The following is a 15,516-nucleotide window of genomic DNA, read 5'->3' on the forward strand; positions in this document are numbered from 1 at the left end:
CAGAAATGAATTATCGCCTCCGTTCGTGAGGGACTTCACGGCGGCTGTTAACACCTGGAAAGTCTAGAAAATATAGAAAATATAGAAAACGGGTGAAAACTGGAGTTGCTTGCTCACTTGCTAAAAGCACCATTGTGCTGCTTTTGAAGAGCGATAGGGCTAAAGGCCTCCTCAGATATATCACTGGCGTCTGTCTTATGCGTGCTGATAATCAGATTACTCAAACGTAGTACAGTTCGCATCCAAGTGTAGGATCATCTGCACCCCCCTCTCCCCTTCTGCAGATGTCTCTGGCTAGGACCCTGGTATAGCTACACATATTGTTCAATTGAGCATACATGTATGGACATGTGTACTATACAAATTGATTTCTGGAACAAATGACAATCAGCATACACGTACTCTTCCAGGATACGCTGCTCCTTGGTGGAGATGCCCTGGTTGACGGAAATCACACCAAACTCGTGTAGAATTTCGCAAGTAACCTGCGGCGTCGGCATGGCGGTGGCGTAGAACTGCACGGTCATGCGATTGTCGAACAGCTCGGTGTTGTCGCACACTGGCGAGATCAGGCCGCTGGTCATGTAAGCCCGGGGCTCCTTCCAGCGTGGGCGTCTGCTCCCACCGGGCGAACCCGGCGCCGACAGCGGACAATCCTGCATGGCCTTGGACAGCCACATGTGCAGTGCGCGGTTCTCCGGCAAGCTGACCGCCTTTTGCTTCGGCACGTCTATCGTACCCGTGTCGATATTGATCAGAGTGACCTGCAGACAATCAAAGTCGGACAGAGAGCGCACAGATGCAGCCGATCAGTAATGGCAGGGGAGGGGAGAGGTAGAATTGGAGGAGAAGCTCTTTCTGTGGCCCACTGGAGCTCAGTAACCCATGTGTAGCATGAGGAGCTGACAGTGCTCCAAGCTTTTGGAGCTGGAGTCCTGTGTTTACAACACCGCCAGTGCTCTCTTCTGAGAACCGAACGTCAACTGATTCACACACTGATACTAGTCGTAGTCAACATAAACACCGATATCCAGTACACCCCCCCCCCCCCCCCCCCCCCCCGTGTGCCCAATCACCACAATGTTAATGTGAATGCATGTAAGGCGTACACGATCAGCCTTTATTCAAACAATCATGATGAGTAGTGGTGAAACGAATAACCGAATATTCGAATATTCGTTCGGTTTGTCAGATTCGAACGAATATTTCTCATGGCGAATATTCGTTAACCCGGTATGCAGAGTTTACCGGGAGACTTCAAACTTCCGTAACTTCGCGAATACTTGACTGAATCACTTCATCGAAAGGTCTATCGGCATTAGAAAACTCTCAGCTGTCGTCTCGAAGCAACTCGAACGCGATCCGAGGTCCTGGAATGGAGTTATGGCGGTCGAACGAAAATCACGTCTCAAGCTGGGTTTTTTAGCGTGTAACATGCACTTCAGCTGGGGATTTTGTGAAAATTGACCTAGAAATGATGGAAAATATGCGCCTTCGTTTGTCATGCCTAATAATAGTGACAATATTCAATAAAATGATTGAGAGGACGGCGTGTGATATCATCTGTGTTAACGAAAGAATATTCGTTCGTTCGTTAAGCCAAAGAATATTCGGCTACTGGGTTTTGATATGCGGTTCACCACTAAATTGATGAGCTAGGCATGCCCTCATGCAGGACAGCGACGGGTCCACATATCGCTCGTAATGATAGACTACAAAACAGGTGCATGCAGACCAAAGTACATACATCATCCGGCAAGTCCAGATCAGAGCGCGTTGCCACGTCCGCCGACATGAGCAGGCCCATGATGAATGGTACGGGTGCGTCCAGCAGGTCCATCTGCTGGCCAGGGAGAATTGGTGCCAGAACATGCTGCCACTCAAACGGATTGATCAGTGCGCCAAGACACTCGGACACCTCCGTCAGAGAGCTCAGGTCCTCCGACACGAGAAGAAGCTGATTCTCCAGCAGTAATAGTCTGATACAGCAAAATGAAAGAGAAAGAAGAAAACACAATCACCAGCACAGACGATGAGAAACAGATGGCATCACTTATCAGCCATGGGAGCAATTCGGACAACTCCATTTCTCCCTTCAGAAAAGACGCGGCTAACAATTTAGCACCCCGGAGACTACAATCGGTGAAAATTTGATCAACTACACCTATTACTACTACTACTACTACTACTACTACTACTACTACTACTACTACTACTACTTACGCCACAATGCTCAGAAGGTCGGCCAATGAGAAGATGCTCATCACGCGCTGCAGGTGGAAGTTGAGCAGTGGGATCCCAGATTCGTGAGATCGAATGCAGTGCATGGGTGCGATGGGCCCCTGCAGAGTGACCGCGTATCCCGGCTGCACCTGCTTCAGGTCGAGCAGATGGTGAATGTGACTCTCGACGAGCTGGGTGCCTGCAACACAGTACACAGAGAACTGAAATATGTAGTAGGGCAAGCAGAGTTCTGTAAAAACAATGAAACTGAACCACACAGTCAAATCCAGGGATGGAATATGCGAGGCGTGGAGCAGGTTTTGTTGCCACTCAACACCAAAACAACATCATACAATGACAAGCGACCATAAACTGTAAAAGTCGCGTATAAAAGCCAGGCTCATTCCTGTAGAAGCTGATGTCATTGCTAGACTTCTATTTAAATCAGGCCTCTATTCAAGCCACATATGTATGTACATGTATGTCAACACTAAACTAGGCGTAGTGTGTAAATGCGCATAGCATTCACTGCTGAGCAGGCCGCCACCGCTAGCCTTACCGTTAGTCTGCTGTGAGGCAACGAGCATCTGCGTCAGAAAGTCCATTCCGAAATGCGGATAGGACCCGTTGAGAAGCAGCACGATGGATTTGGAGATGTACAGATCCTCGTCCACTTGCCACCAGGCACCGTTCTCCACTGATGATGTGTTCACCTCGTTTGTAAATCCCCAGATGTCCTGCAGCGAGAGAGAGAGAGAGAGAGAGAGAGAGAGAGAGAGAGAGAGAGAGAGAGAGAGAGAGAGAGAGAGAGAGAGAGAGAGAGAGAGAGAGAGAGAGAGAGAGAGAGAGAGAGGAGAGGGAGAGGGAGAGGGAGAGAGAGGGAGTGGGAGAGGGAGAGGGAGAGGGAGAGGGAGAGAGAGAGAGAGAGGGGAGAGAGAGAGAGAGAGAGAGAAACATAGTCAAGAGAAGCACGGCAGCCACAGTGGTGCTGCAAAGCCAATGCAACAGCAAAATGAGAAAAGGGTGGAGAGCGCCTTGACACAGGCATGCTTACATCTCTGTCGCTCCACGCATGAAGTGCAGCATAATAATGTAGTCCACCAGCCGTTTTACTCAACTGAACTCGGGTAGCACTGCACCCTTATAATTATAACCCCCTCCGTTTTGCAGTCGGAATCTATATTCGGCCGGCATAACCCTCGTGCTCGGGATATATCCTCCATCTACGTACACTTTAAATTAAAATTGAATGTGTGTGGGCATCTGGCATGCACTCCACAGTAGCGCTGGCTGCACACGGGTATACGTCTCTGCTGCTTCCTACCTGCATGGACTTGACGGCTTGCAGCAGAGCCGGATCCTTGACAATGTGGTAGAACTTGATGGCCGTGCCGTACAGCTGGCGGCCATCTTCTTGAGTCATCAAGAAACAATGAGAGGAGGGATGTGCGGGAAGGGATGCCTTCGTGTAAAACTTGACACCGATTGGCATAGCAAGCTAGTGAAGACAAACAAAATTAATGAAAGAGCACTTTACATACCATATTAAAACAACACTTTGACTTGGGCTGAAAGTGTCGTGGCAAGCACTGCCATATCCGCAACAGGCGAAGCATGACGAGTTTTCAAAATGACCTCTGACTGAGCGTCTCGTACCCTGTATTTACCTGCCAGCATTCGCCATATTGTGTAGTGGAGTCTCTCTTATCCCCCCCCCCCCCCCCTACTGGGCCCCATGCAGGCACGCGCATGTACGTAGTCAAATCTTGACAATCACTTCCTTTTTGCGGTGGTGTGGGTGACTTGTTTGGATGACTTGAACCAACTCCATGACACGGCTATGGTGTGTGTTCTATTACCAACCAGCACCGCTTCACTCACACTCTGAGGACTACAACATCGAATTTCACGACATTCTTCTACGAGAATCGAAATGCACTGGGAGGCAAAAGGATTACTAGTATGCCTTAAATACGAGAAGCACACACCTCTGCGGTACCATCTGTGGTTTGTAGTTGTACTAAAAGCTAAAACGTATACGGTACGGAGGGTCGGCGCACACTTGACCATGTGAACGAAAACAAACACAGTGTACGGACAGTAGTCAGCCGAAATTCTTCAGCTCCTAATAACATGCCCAATTGTGTATACAAGTGAATGGTATCAATCTTGGCTCGGTGAGCCCAACTGAAGAGGATGATGTCATCTACGGTGCGGCTGTGGTGTATTTCTGAGTTGCGGACACGTCCTGGTCTCGAGGTGCCCGGATAAGAGAGGTTCTACTCTCGTACTGTTGCTCGGCCATGGTGCATTTCACCGCCGACCACTAGCACCCAACTCTTCCCCCTCCCCCCCCCCCCCGAACTACGTATTCTGGAGCAGTTTCACTCTGCGTGACACTGATACTGCTACAATAGGTGGGAGCGTTCTGAGCTTGCTCTAGGCAAAGGTATGTTGTTATTATGTTCTCTTGCAAGAAGTTTGGAGAGGATTCATCCTCCAACCAAAGGGCCACTGCTTGCCTTTAAACAGCATTGTCACCGCTGTAGTCCTGTCCTGTCCTGTTTTGTGTGTGTGTGTGTGTGTGTGTGTGTGTGTGTGTGTTTTTCGGTAAGTCAGTAAGTCAATATATCCACTCTAGCCTACAGTAGTCTAGCTAGATAGCTGTTAAAACGTCCAGGTGCATGGCATGCCCTGGAACTTGTAGAACAAGACTTAGTCTAGCCTATGAAGATAGTCCAGCCTAAACAGTACAGTACAGTACAGTACAGTGCAGTACAGTACCGTACATTCCATGAAACCTGTCTAAGGCGACAGCTCAAGGGACCATAGAAATGTGGCCACTGTGTACAAGTGGTCTCCTTATCCAGGGTTATTTGACTGGAAATAACACCCCCTTGGTCCCAGTTGCAGTGGTCTTCTGGGACAGATGGTCGCCTTATCCGAGTGGTCATCTTGACAGGTTTCACTGACACTGCACCTGCAAGCCTGCCATCGACAATAGTATGCACTCTCTACACTCTCTAACTGTCACATGACCATTACATGTACATGTATGTGTTCAGTGTTCACTGCTACCAAACACCATGGTTGGTTGACTGAACAGTAGCTTGGCCAAAGCCGGACAAACCAGACTGGCTACAAGCCACTGACTCCAGCCATTGCTGTACACTGTGGCTTACGACGTGAGGCATGACACACATACACATAATTTAGTATCGTAGAATTGCTTTAGCTCCAGGCAGCTGGAAAATGCGGGACAACTCATGCCGATGGTTTATTTCCAGAGCTACTGTTCTGCAACAGTGGGTTTCCTCAGCCTTGCACGGACTCGCGTCACTAATGCGTCACATGTATACGCCCACACACCCACACCACACACACGCCACACGCACACACGCCACACACACACGCACACACACACACACACACACACGCATACACACACACGCGCGCGCGCATACATACACACACACACATATCGTGCTGAAATGTACTTTAAAAAACCACAACAACAAACAGAACAGAAAACGAACAACCTACCCTGGAAATGGCGCAGCCATCGTATGGCAGACTATCGCGTGTTTCGGGAAAGTGACACAGAGAGCCAGCTTCATAATGACACTGAAGTGGCGTTAGTTGATCGTCTGATGGTCAGGAAAGAAAGGACGTGATATTGTATTCAAGCGCGCACATATGAAGATGATGGTCTGTGAAATTCTCAGCTACTCACCAGGCTTGTGAGTCCCAGAGCTGGGGTTCACAGGTGTGAACTCTCGACTACCATCCAATCCACAAGTCGAGAAATAATACACTAACGGGGCGTCAACCGTGGCCCAAGCGCTCTTGGCCCTACTCATGACATTAATCCTGGCACTGATTCTTTACTAATATCCACACAAATAAGGCTATCTTCAGTGAGTCAGAGTGATGCTTTTCTGCTTTCACCTGACCCATACACTCGTCTTATCCGTCTCTCCTTCGTCATTCGGACATGCATCTACCAGTAGTAGACAGGATTTCTTGACGTCCCACCATGAACCACACACCTTTGGCAATCAGTCCTTCTTCAAACTCATGAAAGAGGTGATGCCAACTTTACTTCACACTGCCCAAAATATTCTCTGTATGTATCATGATGTACGCCGTACGTACAATCTACGCACGTAGTGACGTATTCAGCCAAAAAACGGAAAAGAATAGGCGCAAGCGACCTGGTATGGCATTCGATGCGCCGTTCGAAGATTCGCGGTAGCTATGCGGATTTCTCGTTGTGCGAAGATCTGCTGGAGAGCTCCGGAGTTGGAGCTTGTGCATGTGGTCTTTTGCTGTTTGTGCCACTTTCACGCAGGCTAAAGTCAAGCACAGCAGCTATAGCTATGCCATGCACACGCCCACGCACATGTGCACACATCGCTTTGCGGCTTCCGTTTTGCCACAACTTTCGGTTTGCCATGCTGCTTGCAGCTTGGGGATCGGGGGGGGGGGGTGCATGGGGCCCTACATAGACCGACTGACACTGACCAATCACAGTTTTCATGAAGACAACGTCGCTCATCAAGAAAGTAACTAGTTGCAGTGCTATGCCTGGTGCGAAACAGGGCTGGTAGTATGCGGACGAAGCTGCAGCCGGTGGGAAGCTAACGCCTGTTCGCCAAGGGTGAGACAATCTTGTCACTTAAATGTCAGCCACGGTCCCGGGTATGGCTATCACTGCAACGCACAGAAGTCACAGACACTCCTCCTGCTGCAGTCCTGGACAAGCCCTCCAAGTACGCAGCTGCTGTCGAGATGTTCGAAGGGATCGGTGTACAGGTCACATGTGATGGATGCCACCACCTTGGTGCACCTAATCCTTCAAGTGCCCTTTGGGCACGGATGAGTTTGTAGAACAATTCGTCCAGTCCAAGGTCGCCACCTGGTGTGAGGAAGTTGCGCAGCTCACGACCATCGCTGCATCGCAACCACAAGCCGCCTACTCCGCATTCACGCAGGGCCTGCAAAACAAGTGGTCCTTCCTCTGCCGGACCTCCTCCATCCCACCGGGACTTCTTGAGCCGCTGGAACACGCAGCGATCGGCTCATCCCGGCCTTCACGGGTCAAGCTCCACCTGGGACGACTGTTCGCTGCCTACTCTCTCTGCCTTGCTGGCTTGGAGGACTGGGTATGGCAAACCCCTGCTCATGATGGCTGAGCAGTAGGTCTACGCCTCGGCGTCCAGAGCTTGGCAGCCTTGAAGGATCACGGCTAACCTCGTGTCTCGCCTGCTGGAGAAGGAGTCGTCTCTTGGCGACTCTCTGACTCAGCTCAGGACGGTCAAGGCGACGGTTCGTGCCGAGAAGCGGAGGGCGGCATAAATCCTTGACGTACAAGACTGTCAAGAGGCTCAAGGTCCAAGGAGGAGTTAAAGTTCCGGCCTAAAAAATAAAAAAACATTATTTTTTTAATAGTACATGTATGTATGCACGTTCGAATCTACGTATACGTGAATAAGTACACGTAGACTCTACGTCGCCGCGCATCGCGCGGTATCGGATCGGTGACGTGATCATGACGTCGTGTATTTTCAGTGTTATCACACCTTTTGTTTTTTTTCTGTTTTTGAATCTGATTGACATTTTTATGTATCATGCGGAGTTCTTTTCTCTGCATCCTCTGTGGTGAAGTGTTTTCTAGGCATCCGATCTTTCAATTCCCTTTGCGTTGGACAAGGACTTTTCTAGGATGTCCATATTCAATCAGAAGTGTGCTTTCTTCGTTACTGGTGCATCGCGCGGCTATGGACGGGCAATAGCCTTGGCACTTGCTAAGGAATTGGCTGAGGGAGAATTGCTCGGTGAAGGCTCCTTGCTAGTGGGGACATCGAGATGCCAAGAGCGTCTGGATAGCCTGAAAGAGGAGCTTGCGTTCGTGTGCCCCAAACTGGTGGTGCGCTTGCGCTGTGTGGAGATCAGCGATGTAGCTAGCATGGCTGAAGTGTTCTGTGATTTAGTGAAAGTTGAGCACGCCTATGACGTAGCCGCCATAGTACACAATGCTGGAAGCGCAGGCGATTTGACTGTATCTTGTCTGCAGCAGACAGATGCCGGTGCTGTACAGAAAGCTCTGGATCTGAACATTAACTCATTGCTGCAATTGAATGGTGCGTTCCTGCGACAGTTTGAATCAACCCCAACAACCCTGTTTGTTGTCAACATCACATCACTGCTTGCTGTGGAGGCATTTCCAGGACTGCACATATACTGCTTGGCCAAGGCTGCACGGGATATGTACATCAAGGTACTGGCAAAAGAACAGCCATCCGTCCGCTGCCTGAATTGGGCACCAGGACCCATGCCCACTGACCTCTTCGATGAAATCAAAACCCAGTCGTTTCGCTCGGACATACGCGACTCGTTCGCAAAGATGGCAGATGAGAAGTCATTCGTAACGTGTGCAGCGTCATCATCCAAGCTGATGGGTTTGCTGAGAGACAACAAATTTGAATCAGGCTCTCATATAGATATCTATGATTTGTGATGAGCAGGTCTCTCGTACTAGCTTTCCAGCAAAACACATCATTATTCGCACAGAGCGCTTTGGCTTGCTGTGTGGTAAATACTGGGCATTCTAGTCGGGACAATAGGGGTATGGCGTCTGCGAATGGCCGAACCAGTTGGATGTGCAGGCTACGCTTTACCATCTCCGGTGGACCGTGCGGCGATGGATTGGTGGTGATTTATTGATTCTACGTTCTTCCAAAGAACATCAACATCCAAGCAGCAACGTCTGTGTCCCGCATGTGTGACATTTGGTGCCCTGGCATCATGGGAAGTGCCGTGCAGAACGGGTAAAAAGTGTTTGTTTTAACACCTGTCAGTTTTCTGGAACTACGCTGTGCGTAATATAGATCTTGGCTGGACTTTAGAGGTGGCTGGGCCATCCAGTTTTTTTGAACTTTATTTGGAATATTTGGTATGAAATTAGTTCATTTATGCCTTATTCGTTTCCTCCATATACTGGATATATTATACCGTAATACATTGTATTGTATTGAAAGTTCTCATGAAACGTCTTTCCACCTCACTGTGAGAAAATTATACACTTTTCTTGGTTACATTTTACTTGAAAACTATCTGGTTTTTGTATTAATTTTTCTTCATGGCCGTGTGTGTGTGTGTGTATGTGCTGTGCACACAGTTTTTGACGAACGCAAGACATTACGAGGCATAAATGTCACGCTGTCCGCGCAGCCCAGGAGCGCTGAGTCTGATGTTCCCCACCCAGTGGACAACACGCCTCCTGGTTTGCCCCTTACGGGGCCACATAGCCAGTCACGACACTGGAAGAAAGAAGGTGTGTCACAGTGTATGTGTGTATGCTATAGAAGTCTGAGTCACCAGTAAAATGCCGTGATTGTCACAACTCTTACTCCAGTGCACGATACATGGTAAGTACCGGTTACAGTATGTGGCATAATCAGTTGGTCGTTGTCTTTACTCGGGGCCACCGGAACCGGCCCAGTTGGTCCGGTGATTAGGGGTGAAACAATTATACCGAATATTCGAATACTCGTTTGGATTTTTCAAATATAATCGTACTCGGAATAGATCAGAGTACTCGCTCATACATGGTACATGCAATACCACAGAAGTCTGCAGTTTCAGAGCAGCAGTCAGCAGATATTGATGTGCAGACTGTGTGATGAACATTTGTACACGAGTCAAGAGCGGCCCAAATGACCCACCAACCAATATACCCGAGAAAAAGAACTGCCAATCGGTTCAATCAGGGTTGTATCATGTGATTTTTAAGACGGTTGGTACATGGTGTGCGATTTTTAGGATATCAAGAATACTCGAATACTCGAATATTCGATCGGAGAAAATCAGAGTACTCGAACTCGGGATCTCAGTGCCAACTTTCACCCCTACCGGTGATACAACATTTTAGCCACCAACACAGTGATGTTTGCCACAACCGGTATATCAAGAGTACTCTTGGGTATATGTATGAAGGTCATGTGTACCAGCCATATCATACACAAAGTACGAAAGGCATTGAAACTACCGAACCAATAAAAAACTGCTTCCGGCGGTCCTTATACTGGCATGGTTGTAAAGATTATAGCAGGACAGAAACCGCACAGTGTTCACTTCGCTGTGACGGGCAAGCAGCGTAGCTAGTACTTAGTAGGGAGGTTCTGCTCTACGTTTTGGGAACGCGACGCAAAGAATCACGCGAACTTTCTTCGCGTTCCCGGAACGTAAAGAAATCCTGTTCTGCTCTACGTTTCACCTACAAGTAGAGAAGTCACGTGGAATGTGTACTGGAATTTCCCCTTCCATATTTGGCAGTTTTCTGCATGCAGTTGATCGATACCCAGCAAATCCGTACGCATTTTCTCTGCGTGTGCCACAACCATGACAACGTAGAGAACCCCGTCTCCGGAGCTCCGCGTAGAAATCTGGACCCAAAACACGTAACGCGAAGCCGCAGACTCTAACCCAGACACCTGCTCTCTACGTGATTTCTCTACATTTCACGTATAGCAGAACCTCCCTATTAAAGGGGAACTGTCACCAAAAAATTTCTTTGTCTTATCTTGTAGCTCTTTGGCTCCTGATCACGATGGTGTTATTCGTTTTTCTCTGCGATGACTGGAAGTGGGTGAAAACTTGAAAAGAAGGTGCCCAAAATTGTCCCGAAGTACCGAGTGACGTCACGCCGGACTTGACCTCCACGCGTACTTTCATCGTCAAAAACGAAGTCCAGCCCGCGCCCGTGTGCTCGTCGATCGAGCCAACTAACTGTTCGATGTACGGTGCACGCTTGCCTTCTGAACTCGGACACTCGATGTGTACTTTGTACACAATGAGAACGCCAAAAAGGGACAAAATAAACAAAAGTCGACTGCAGTTTGTCGCACTGGTACTTCCTCCACGAAGCTCCAGCTCTTTGTTTTATTAATTTTGTGATTACGAAGGAGTGGAAGGATGTTTGTTTGCTGTTAGTGTGACACACATACCTCGTACTTGAAAATGATTTCGTTGTATCGAAGGTGGCGATGTTGCCCACCCGGCTCTGAAATGAAAGACGTCGGAGTTCGTCATCTGCATCTTGAGCAACATCGCCAGATGAATCGCCTTCACGTAACTACATTGCGTTCCTTTGGGGCTCGGGTTGGTGGTGTTATCGCCGGCCGGAGGAGTACTGTTTTCTGCATACGCACTCATCATCGTGTTGTTCCTCACACGAAAAGTTCAAAACAACGACGTACTTCCGTGCTCACAAAATAAAACTTAGATCCTCGCGGAAGAAGTCAAAAAGGTGAAAGCTCAGCTGCTTTTTATTTTGATTTGGCTGTGTAGCTGCACGTGGGTCTCTGCCTCTTTGGCATTCTCCTTCGGTACGACGTACCCATCTGTGTTACAGTTCAAAAGGCACACGTGCACCGTACATTGGAACAGCTAGCTCGATCGACGAGCACACGGGCTGGATTTCGTTTTTGACGACGAATGTACGCGTGGAGGTCAAGTCCGGCGTGACGTCACTCGGTACTTCGGGACAATTTTGGGCACCTTCTTTTCAAGTTTTCACCCACTTCCAGCCATCGCAGAGAAAAACGGATAACACCATCGTGATCAGGAGCCAAAGAACTACAAGATAAGACAAAGAAATTTTTTGGTGACAGTTCCCCTTTAAAGGGGAAGTTAAAGGGGAACTCCACGAAAAAATGAAAATTTGATAGCCTGTAGAGTTTCGGGCGCTGAGTCGAATGGTCTTATCTTGGTCCGAAGTCTCTATATACTAGAAAGCGTTCTTGAGATATTTCAATTTTAGCCACGCCCCATACCAATGTATGTGTGACGTCATTGTGGCAATGTGCGAAAATACTTGGATTTTGAATCTCACTTTCTTCAGGACGAAAGTCACTTCAGAAAGTAGTTTGCCAAGTCGCCTGAGCCGCTGCAATGCCAAATTGTTGTGTTGTTGATTGTGCCAGTATCACATCATCCTCCTGGGGTTAGTTTTCTCAAATTCCCAAAGGATGGAGACCTGGCAAAGCGCCGAGATGTTGCAATGCGTCGTGAAAATTTCAAGCCTATTTTCGCAGCACGAGCTATGTTTGCTCGCTGCATTTATGATCCAGAGGGACTTGAGAGCTGAGTTTTGACGAGTACGCCGTCCAGGAAAGCCCTCATCAGTGTACCAGTGCCCTCCGAACCGTGAGCCTCCAGCAAAGTGAACTCAACAAGCTGCAACTGAGAAAGCAGGGCGAGATACGTCCCATCAGGATCAGAAGAGTACATCACCCCATCAACTCCGACTGCAGCTAGCTGATGAACGATATTACCCCAGTAACTTTGCGCATACCAGTACTCAAACTGTGCACATCTGTCATCAACTGGGACGCAAACAGACAGACCCCCAGCAAGTACGAAGGTTACAGAACTGTTTGCTTGCGATGTGCAGGCAGCATGCACGACGAACTGTCTCACCAATCCTGCCAAACTGAACCAGTGTAAGTTGATTGCGTGGATATGTCTCTATTTATAACAGCTACCCTACTTCTAGGCATGGTTGCATGAATACCATATCACTCAGAGCAGTTGTTAGAAGTCTGGACAGCCTTGGAATAGTGCAAGTAAAGTGAAACAAAAATATATTACGCTCCGAGTTCCACGCTTGCGGGATCACCAGGCCAAAAAAAATCTAATTTCGAACAAGGAATGGGTTCTGGTTGTATGCGTGATACGTTACTATTTATTCGTGAAGACTTGGGAACAGAAACAAAACATGTCATGAGAAAGAACAACAGGAAAAAGAAGCACACTCAACTAATCCGTGTGTGTGTGCGTGCATGCAGTACAACTATGACGTAATGAATATAGATACACATCACGCCCCTTCGAGATGTTGCGAAACCTGTGACAGCAACATCTATCATAAATAAAACAAAATGAAGAATGAAAACAACAAAGCAGAGACAGCAGAAATTGACATTAGTGATCAAGAGTGTCAATCATAGGACTGTCCATGATGCGAACCAATGTTTAAACGCTGGGGTGGCTTGCGCTGACGTGCGCTGCGGCGGGACGGCGGCGGCGGGGAAGAGGCGTCAGCAGCAGCCGGTTGGACAACAAGCGGTGCAGGCACAAGTGGGCGATACGGACGCAGGAATCTGCGGTTCCGCCAATAAATGCGACCACTCGGCAACTTCACTAGGTAGTCCCGATGATTACCGACAGCAACAATGACCCCACGAATAAACCACTGCTTGGTGCGCGGATGCTGAACATCCACGTGGGTGCCGAGGCGGAGCTGCGGCAACGAGCGACGAGTTGACGACTTGTCTGTGACGGAATCGTCGGATGGCATGGCAGTCTCATCACGTGTCGTCGCTTTGGAGAGCCAGGATGAATCAAACTCTTTCCAATGTGCAATGACGAATGACTGGAGAGAGCGGCCATATAGGAGCTCAGCGGGGCTCTGACCAGAGGAGCCAGGTGTGTTTCGCCATTCCAGTAGCCCTCGGCGGAAGTCATCTGTGTCAAGATTGCCATTCACGGTTGTCTTGGTGATAAGACGCTTCATGGCTTTGACAGCAGCTTCGGCGTGCCCATTACTCTGCGGGTAGTGAGGAGAGGACATGACATGGTTTACCTGCCAGCGCTTACAAAACTCAGCAAACTTATGCGAGGAGAACTGGGGACCACCATCTGTACACAGCACAGCAGGAACACCAACATCAGAGAACCAGCGACGGAATGCTAGTATCACGTCATGCGATGAGGTGGTGCGGCCAGTACGCGCGACACAGGGCCAACCGGTCAAACGATCTGCATACACAAGGAAGTCGTGACCTTGACAAGTGAACAAATCGGCAGATGCACATTCAAACGGTAGTGTCGGGATGCGGTCGTTCAGCAGGGGCTCAGCTGGCTGGGACGACTGGTGTTCGCGGCAAGCAGGACAAGAACGAACGAGTGTATCAATGTCCTTGGTGATACCGGACCAGTATACAAGCTGACGCGCACGAGACTTAGTACGCACTAGGCCTTGGTGTGAAGCGTGGAGGTTGTGCAATACCTGAGCACGCAATGATTCAGGAACAACAATGCGGTTGCCCTTCAACACAATGCCATGGTCGACGGAGAGATGCTCACGTCCATTCCAGTACACACGTAATGGAGCAGGCAACTTCTGCTGGCAATCAGGGAATCCAGTCAAGATACACTCAATCAATGACTGGTACGTGGCATCTGCAGCTGCAGCTTCCCGCAGCTCTGCAACCTTGAGATTCGCATTCGGCTCAGTGTCCGAGTGCACCATGCAGATCTGAATGCTGCGGCAATGAAGCGACGGGGCTTCACCAAGCTCATCAGTGGTGGAAGGAATGCCAACAGGATTCCGGGACAGCGCATCGGCGAAGGCATTTTCAGAACCTTTTCGCCAAGATGCCTGCAGCTGATAGGCTTGGAGCTTGAGGCGTAATCGTAGAAGACGCGGGTTCTCGATCTGATCCAACGAGTATGAGTTGATTATCGGAATCAGGGGCTTGTGGTCGGTGACGACTTCAAATGGCGCACCAGACAGGTAGATGCGGCATTTGCGCACGGCCCATACTACAGCGAGCATTTCCAACTCGATGACAGCATAACGTGTTTCAGCATCAGACAGGTAGCGGGATCCACACTGAATAATACGCCACTGATCATTCTGCTTTTGCCAAACTGTCCCTCCAGAAACTTGCGATTCCGCGGCCGCGTTGTTTTCCGCGATTTGAACAAAAGTCCGTGATATCCGCGATATTTGAAAAATCATCCGCGATTCTTGTAGAAAACTGTCCTTGATACTTAAAAAGGACCGCGATATTTCGAAAAGCAACCACGATATTCGAGTCTTTCTTCGATGTTGTTTAGTTCTTGAAGCTCGTCAGTAGTTTACTTTTGAGATCGACGCCAGAATGGAGAAGTTTCTGGGCAAATCAGCGGCGGACAAGTCACAAAATAAGGCTCGCGTCGAGTGTTGTCCGAGGATGGAGGAAAGCTGTCTTGCAAGCTCCTGTCAGGCAGTTGAACACAGTCAGCGCAGCACACGTTCTGTTTTGTCATGCATGATTTATGCTGTACGACTCGTACATCGTACACCACTAGCTACAGTACAAGTACCAAAATCGGCCGCAATTTCCGCAATTTTACCACAATAATCTCGCAATATTTGACAAAATCCGCAATATTCCCCGCAATTTGTGGCATTTTACCTCGCAACTTTTTCCGCGATATTTCCGAAATGTCTCCGCAAGTTTC

At 48.8% G+C, this 15,516-nt stretch overlaps 2 protein-coding genes across 2 annotated transcripts in view; one reads left to right on the forward strand and one right to left on the reverse strand.

The window, feature by feature from the left end:
• Positions 1 to 6,320, reverse strand: part of LOC135813496 (DENN domain-containing protein 5B-like) — a 46,052-nt gene extending 39,732 nt beyond the window's left edge. Inside the window, exons 1-7 of the mRNA XM_065326589.1 lie at positions 5,957 to 6,320; positions 5,767 to 5,870; positions 3,548 to 3,721; positions 2,783 to 2,960; positions 2,224 to 2,422; positions 1,748 to 1,979; positions 416 to 764 (exon numbers count right to left, since the gene is read on the reverse strand). Of these exons, the coding sequence (XP_065182661.1) occupies positions 416 to 764; positions 1,748 to 1,979; positions 2,224 to 2,422; positions 2,783 to 2,960; positions 3,548 to 3,721; positions 5,767 to 5,870; positions 5,957 to 6,083 (1,363 nt within the window). The 5' untranslated portion in view covers positions 6,084 to 6,320. The remainder of the gene's footprint in view (positions 1 to 415; positions 765 to 1,747; positions 1,980 to 2,223; positions 2,423 to 2,782; positions 2,961 to 3,547; positions 3,722 to 5,766; positions 5,871 to 5,956) is intronic.
• Positions 6,321 to 7,842: 1,522 nt separating this feature from the next.
• LOC135815439 (sepiapterin reductase-like) lies at positions 7,843 to 9,355 on the forward strand. The gene has a single exon (XM_065328735.1). It carries the CDS (start codon positions 7,949 to 7,951, stop codon positions 8,741 to 8,743), a length of 795 nt encoding a protein of 264 aa, XP_065184807.1. The 5' UTR covers positions 7,843 to 7,948; the 3' UTR covers positions 8,744 to 9,355.
• The last annotated feature ends 6,161 nt before the right edge of the window (positions 9,356 to 15,516 follow it).

The sequence above is a fragment of the Sycon ciliatum genome, chromosome 4 (assembly GCF_964019385.1).
Source record: "Sycon ciliatum chromosome 4, ocSycCili1.1, whole genome shotgun sequence".
Classification (NCBI taxonomy): Eukaryota; Metazoa; Porifera; class Calcarea; order Leucosolenida; family Sycettidae; genus Sycon; species Sycon ciliatum.

Bases quoted from the DNA above. Each gene is read 5' to 3' on its own strand.
- LOC135815439 (XM_065328735.1), top strand. From the start codon at position 7,949: ATGTCCATATTCAATCAGAAGTGTGCTTTCTTCGTTACTGGTGCATCG.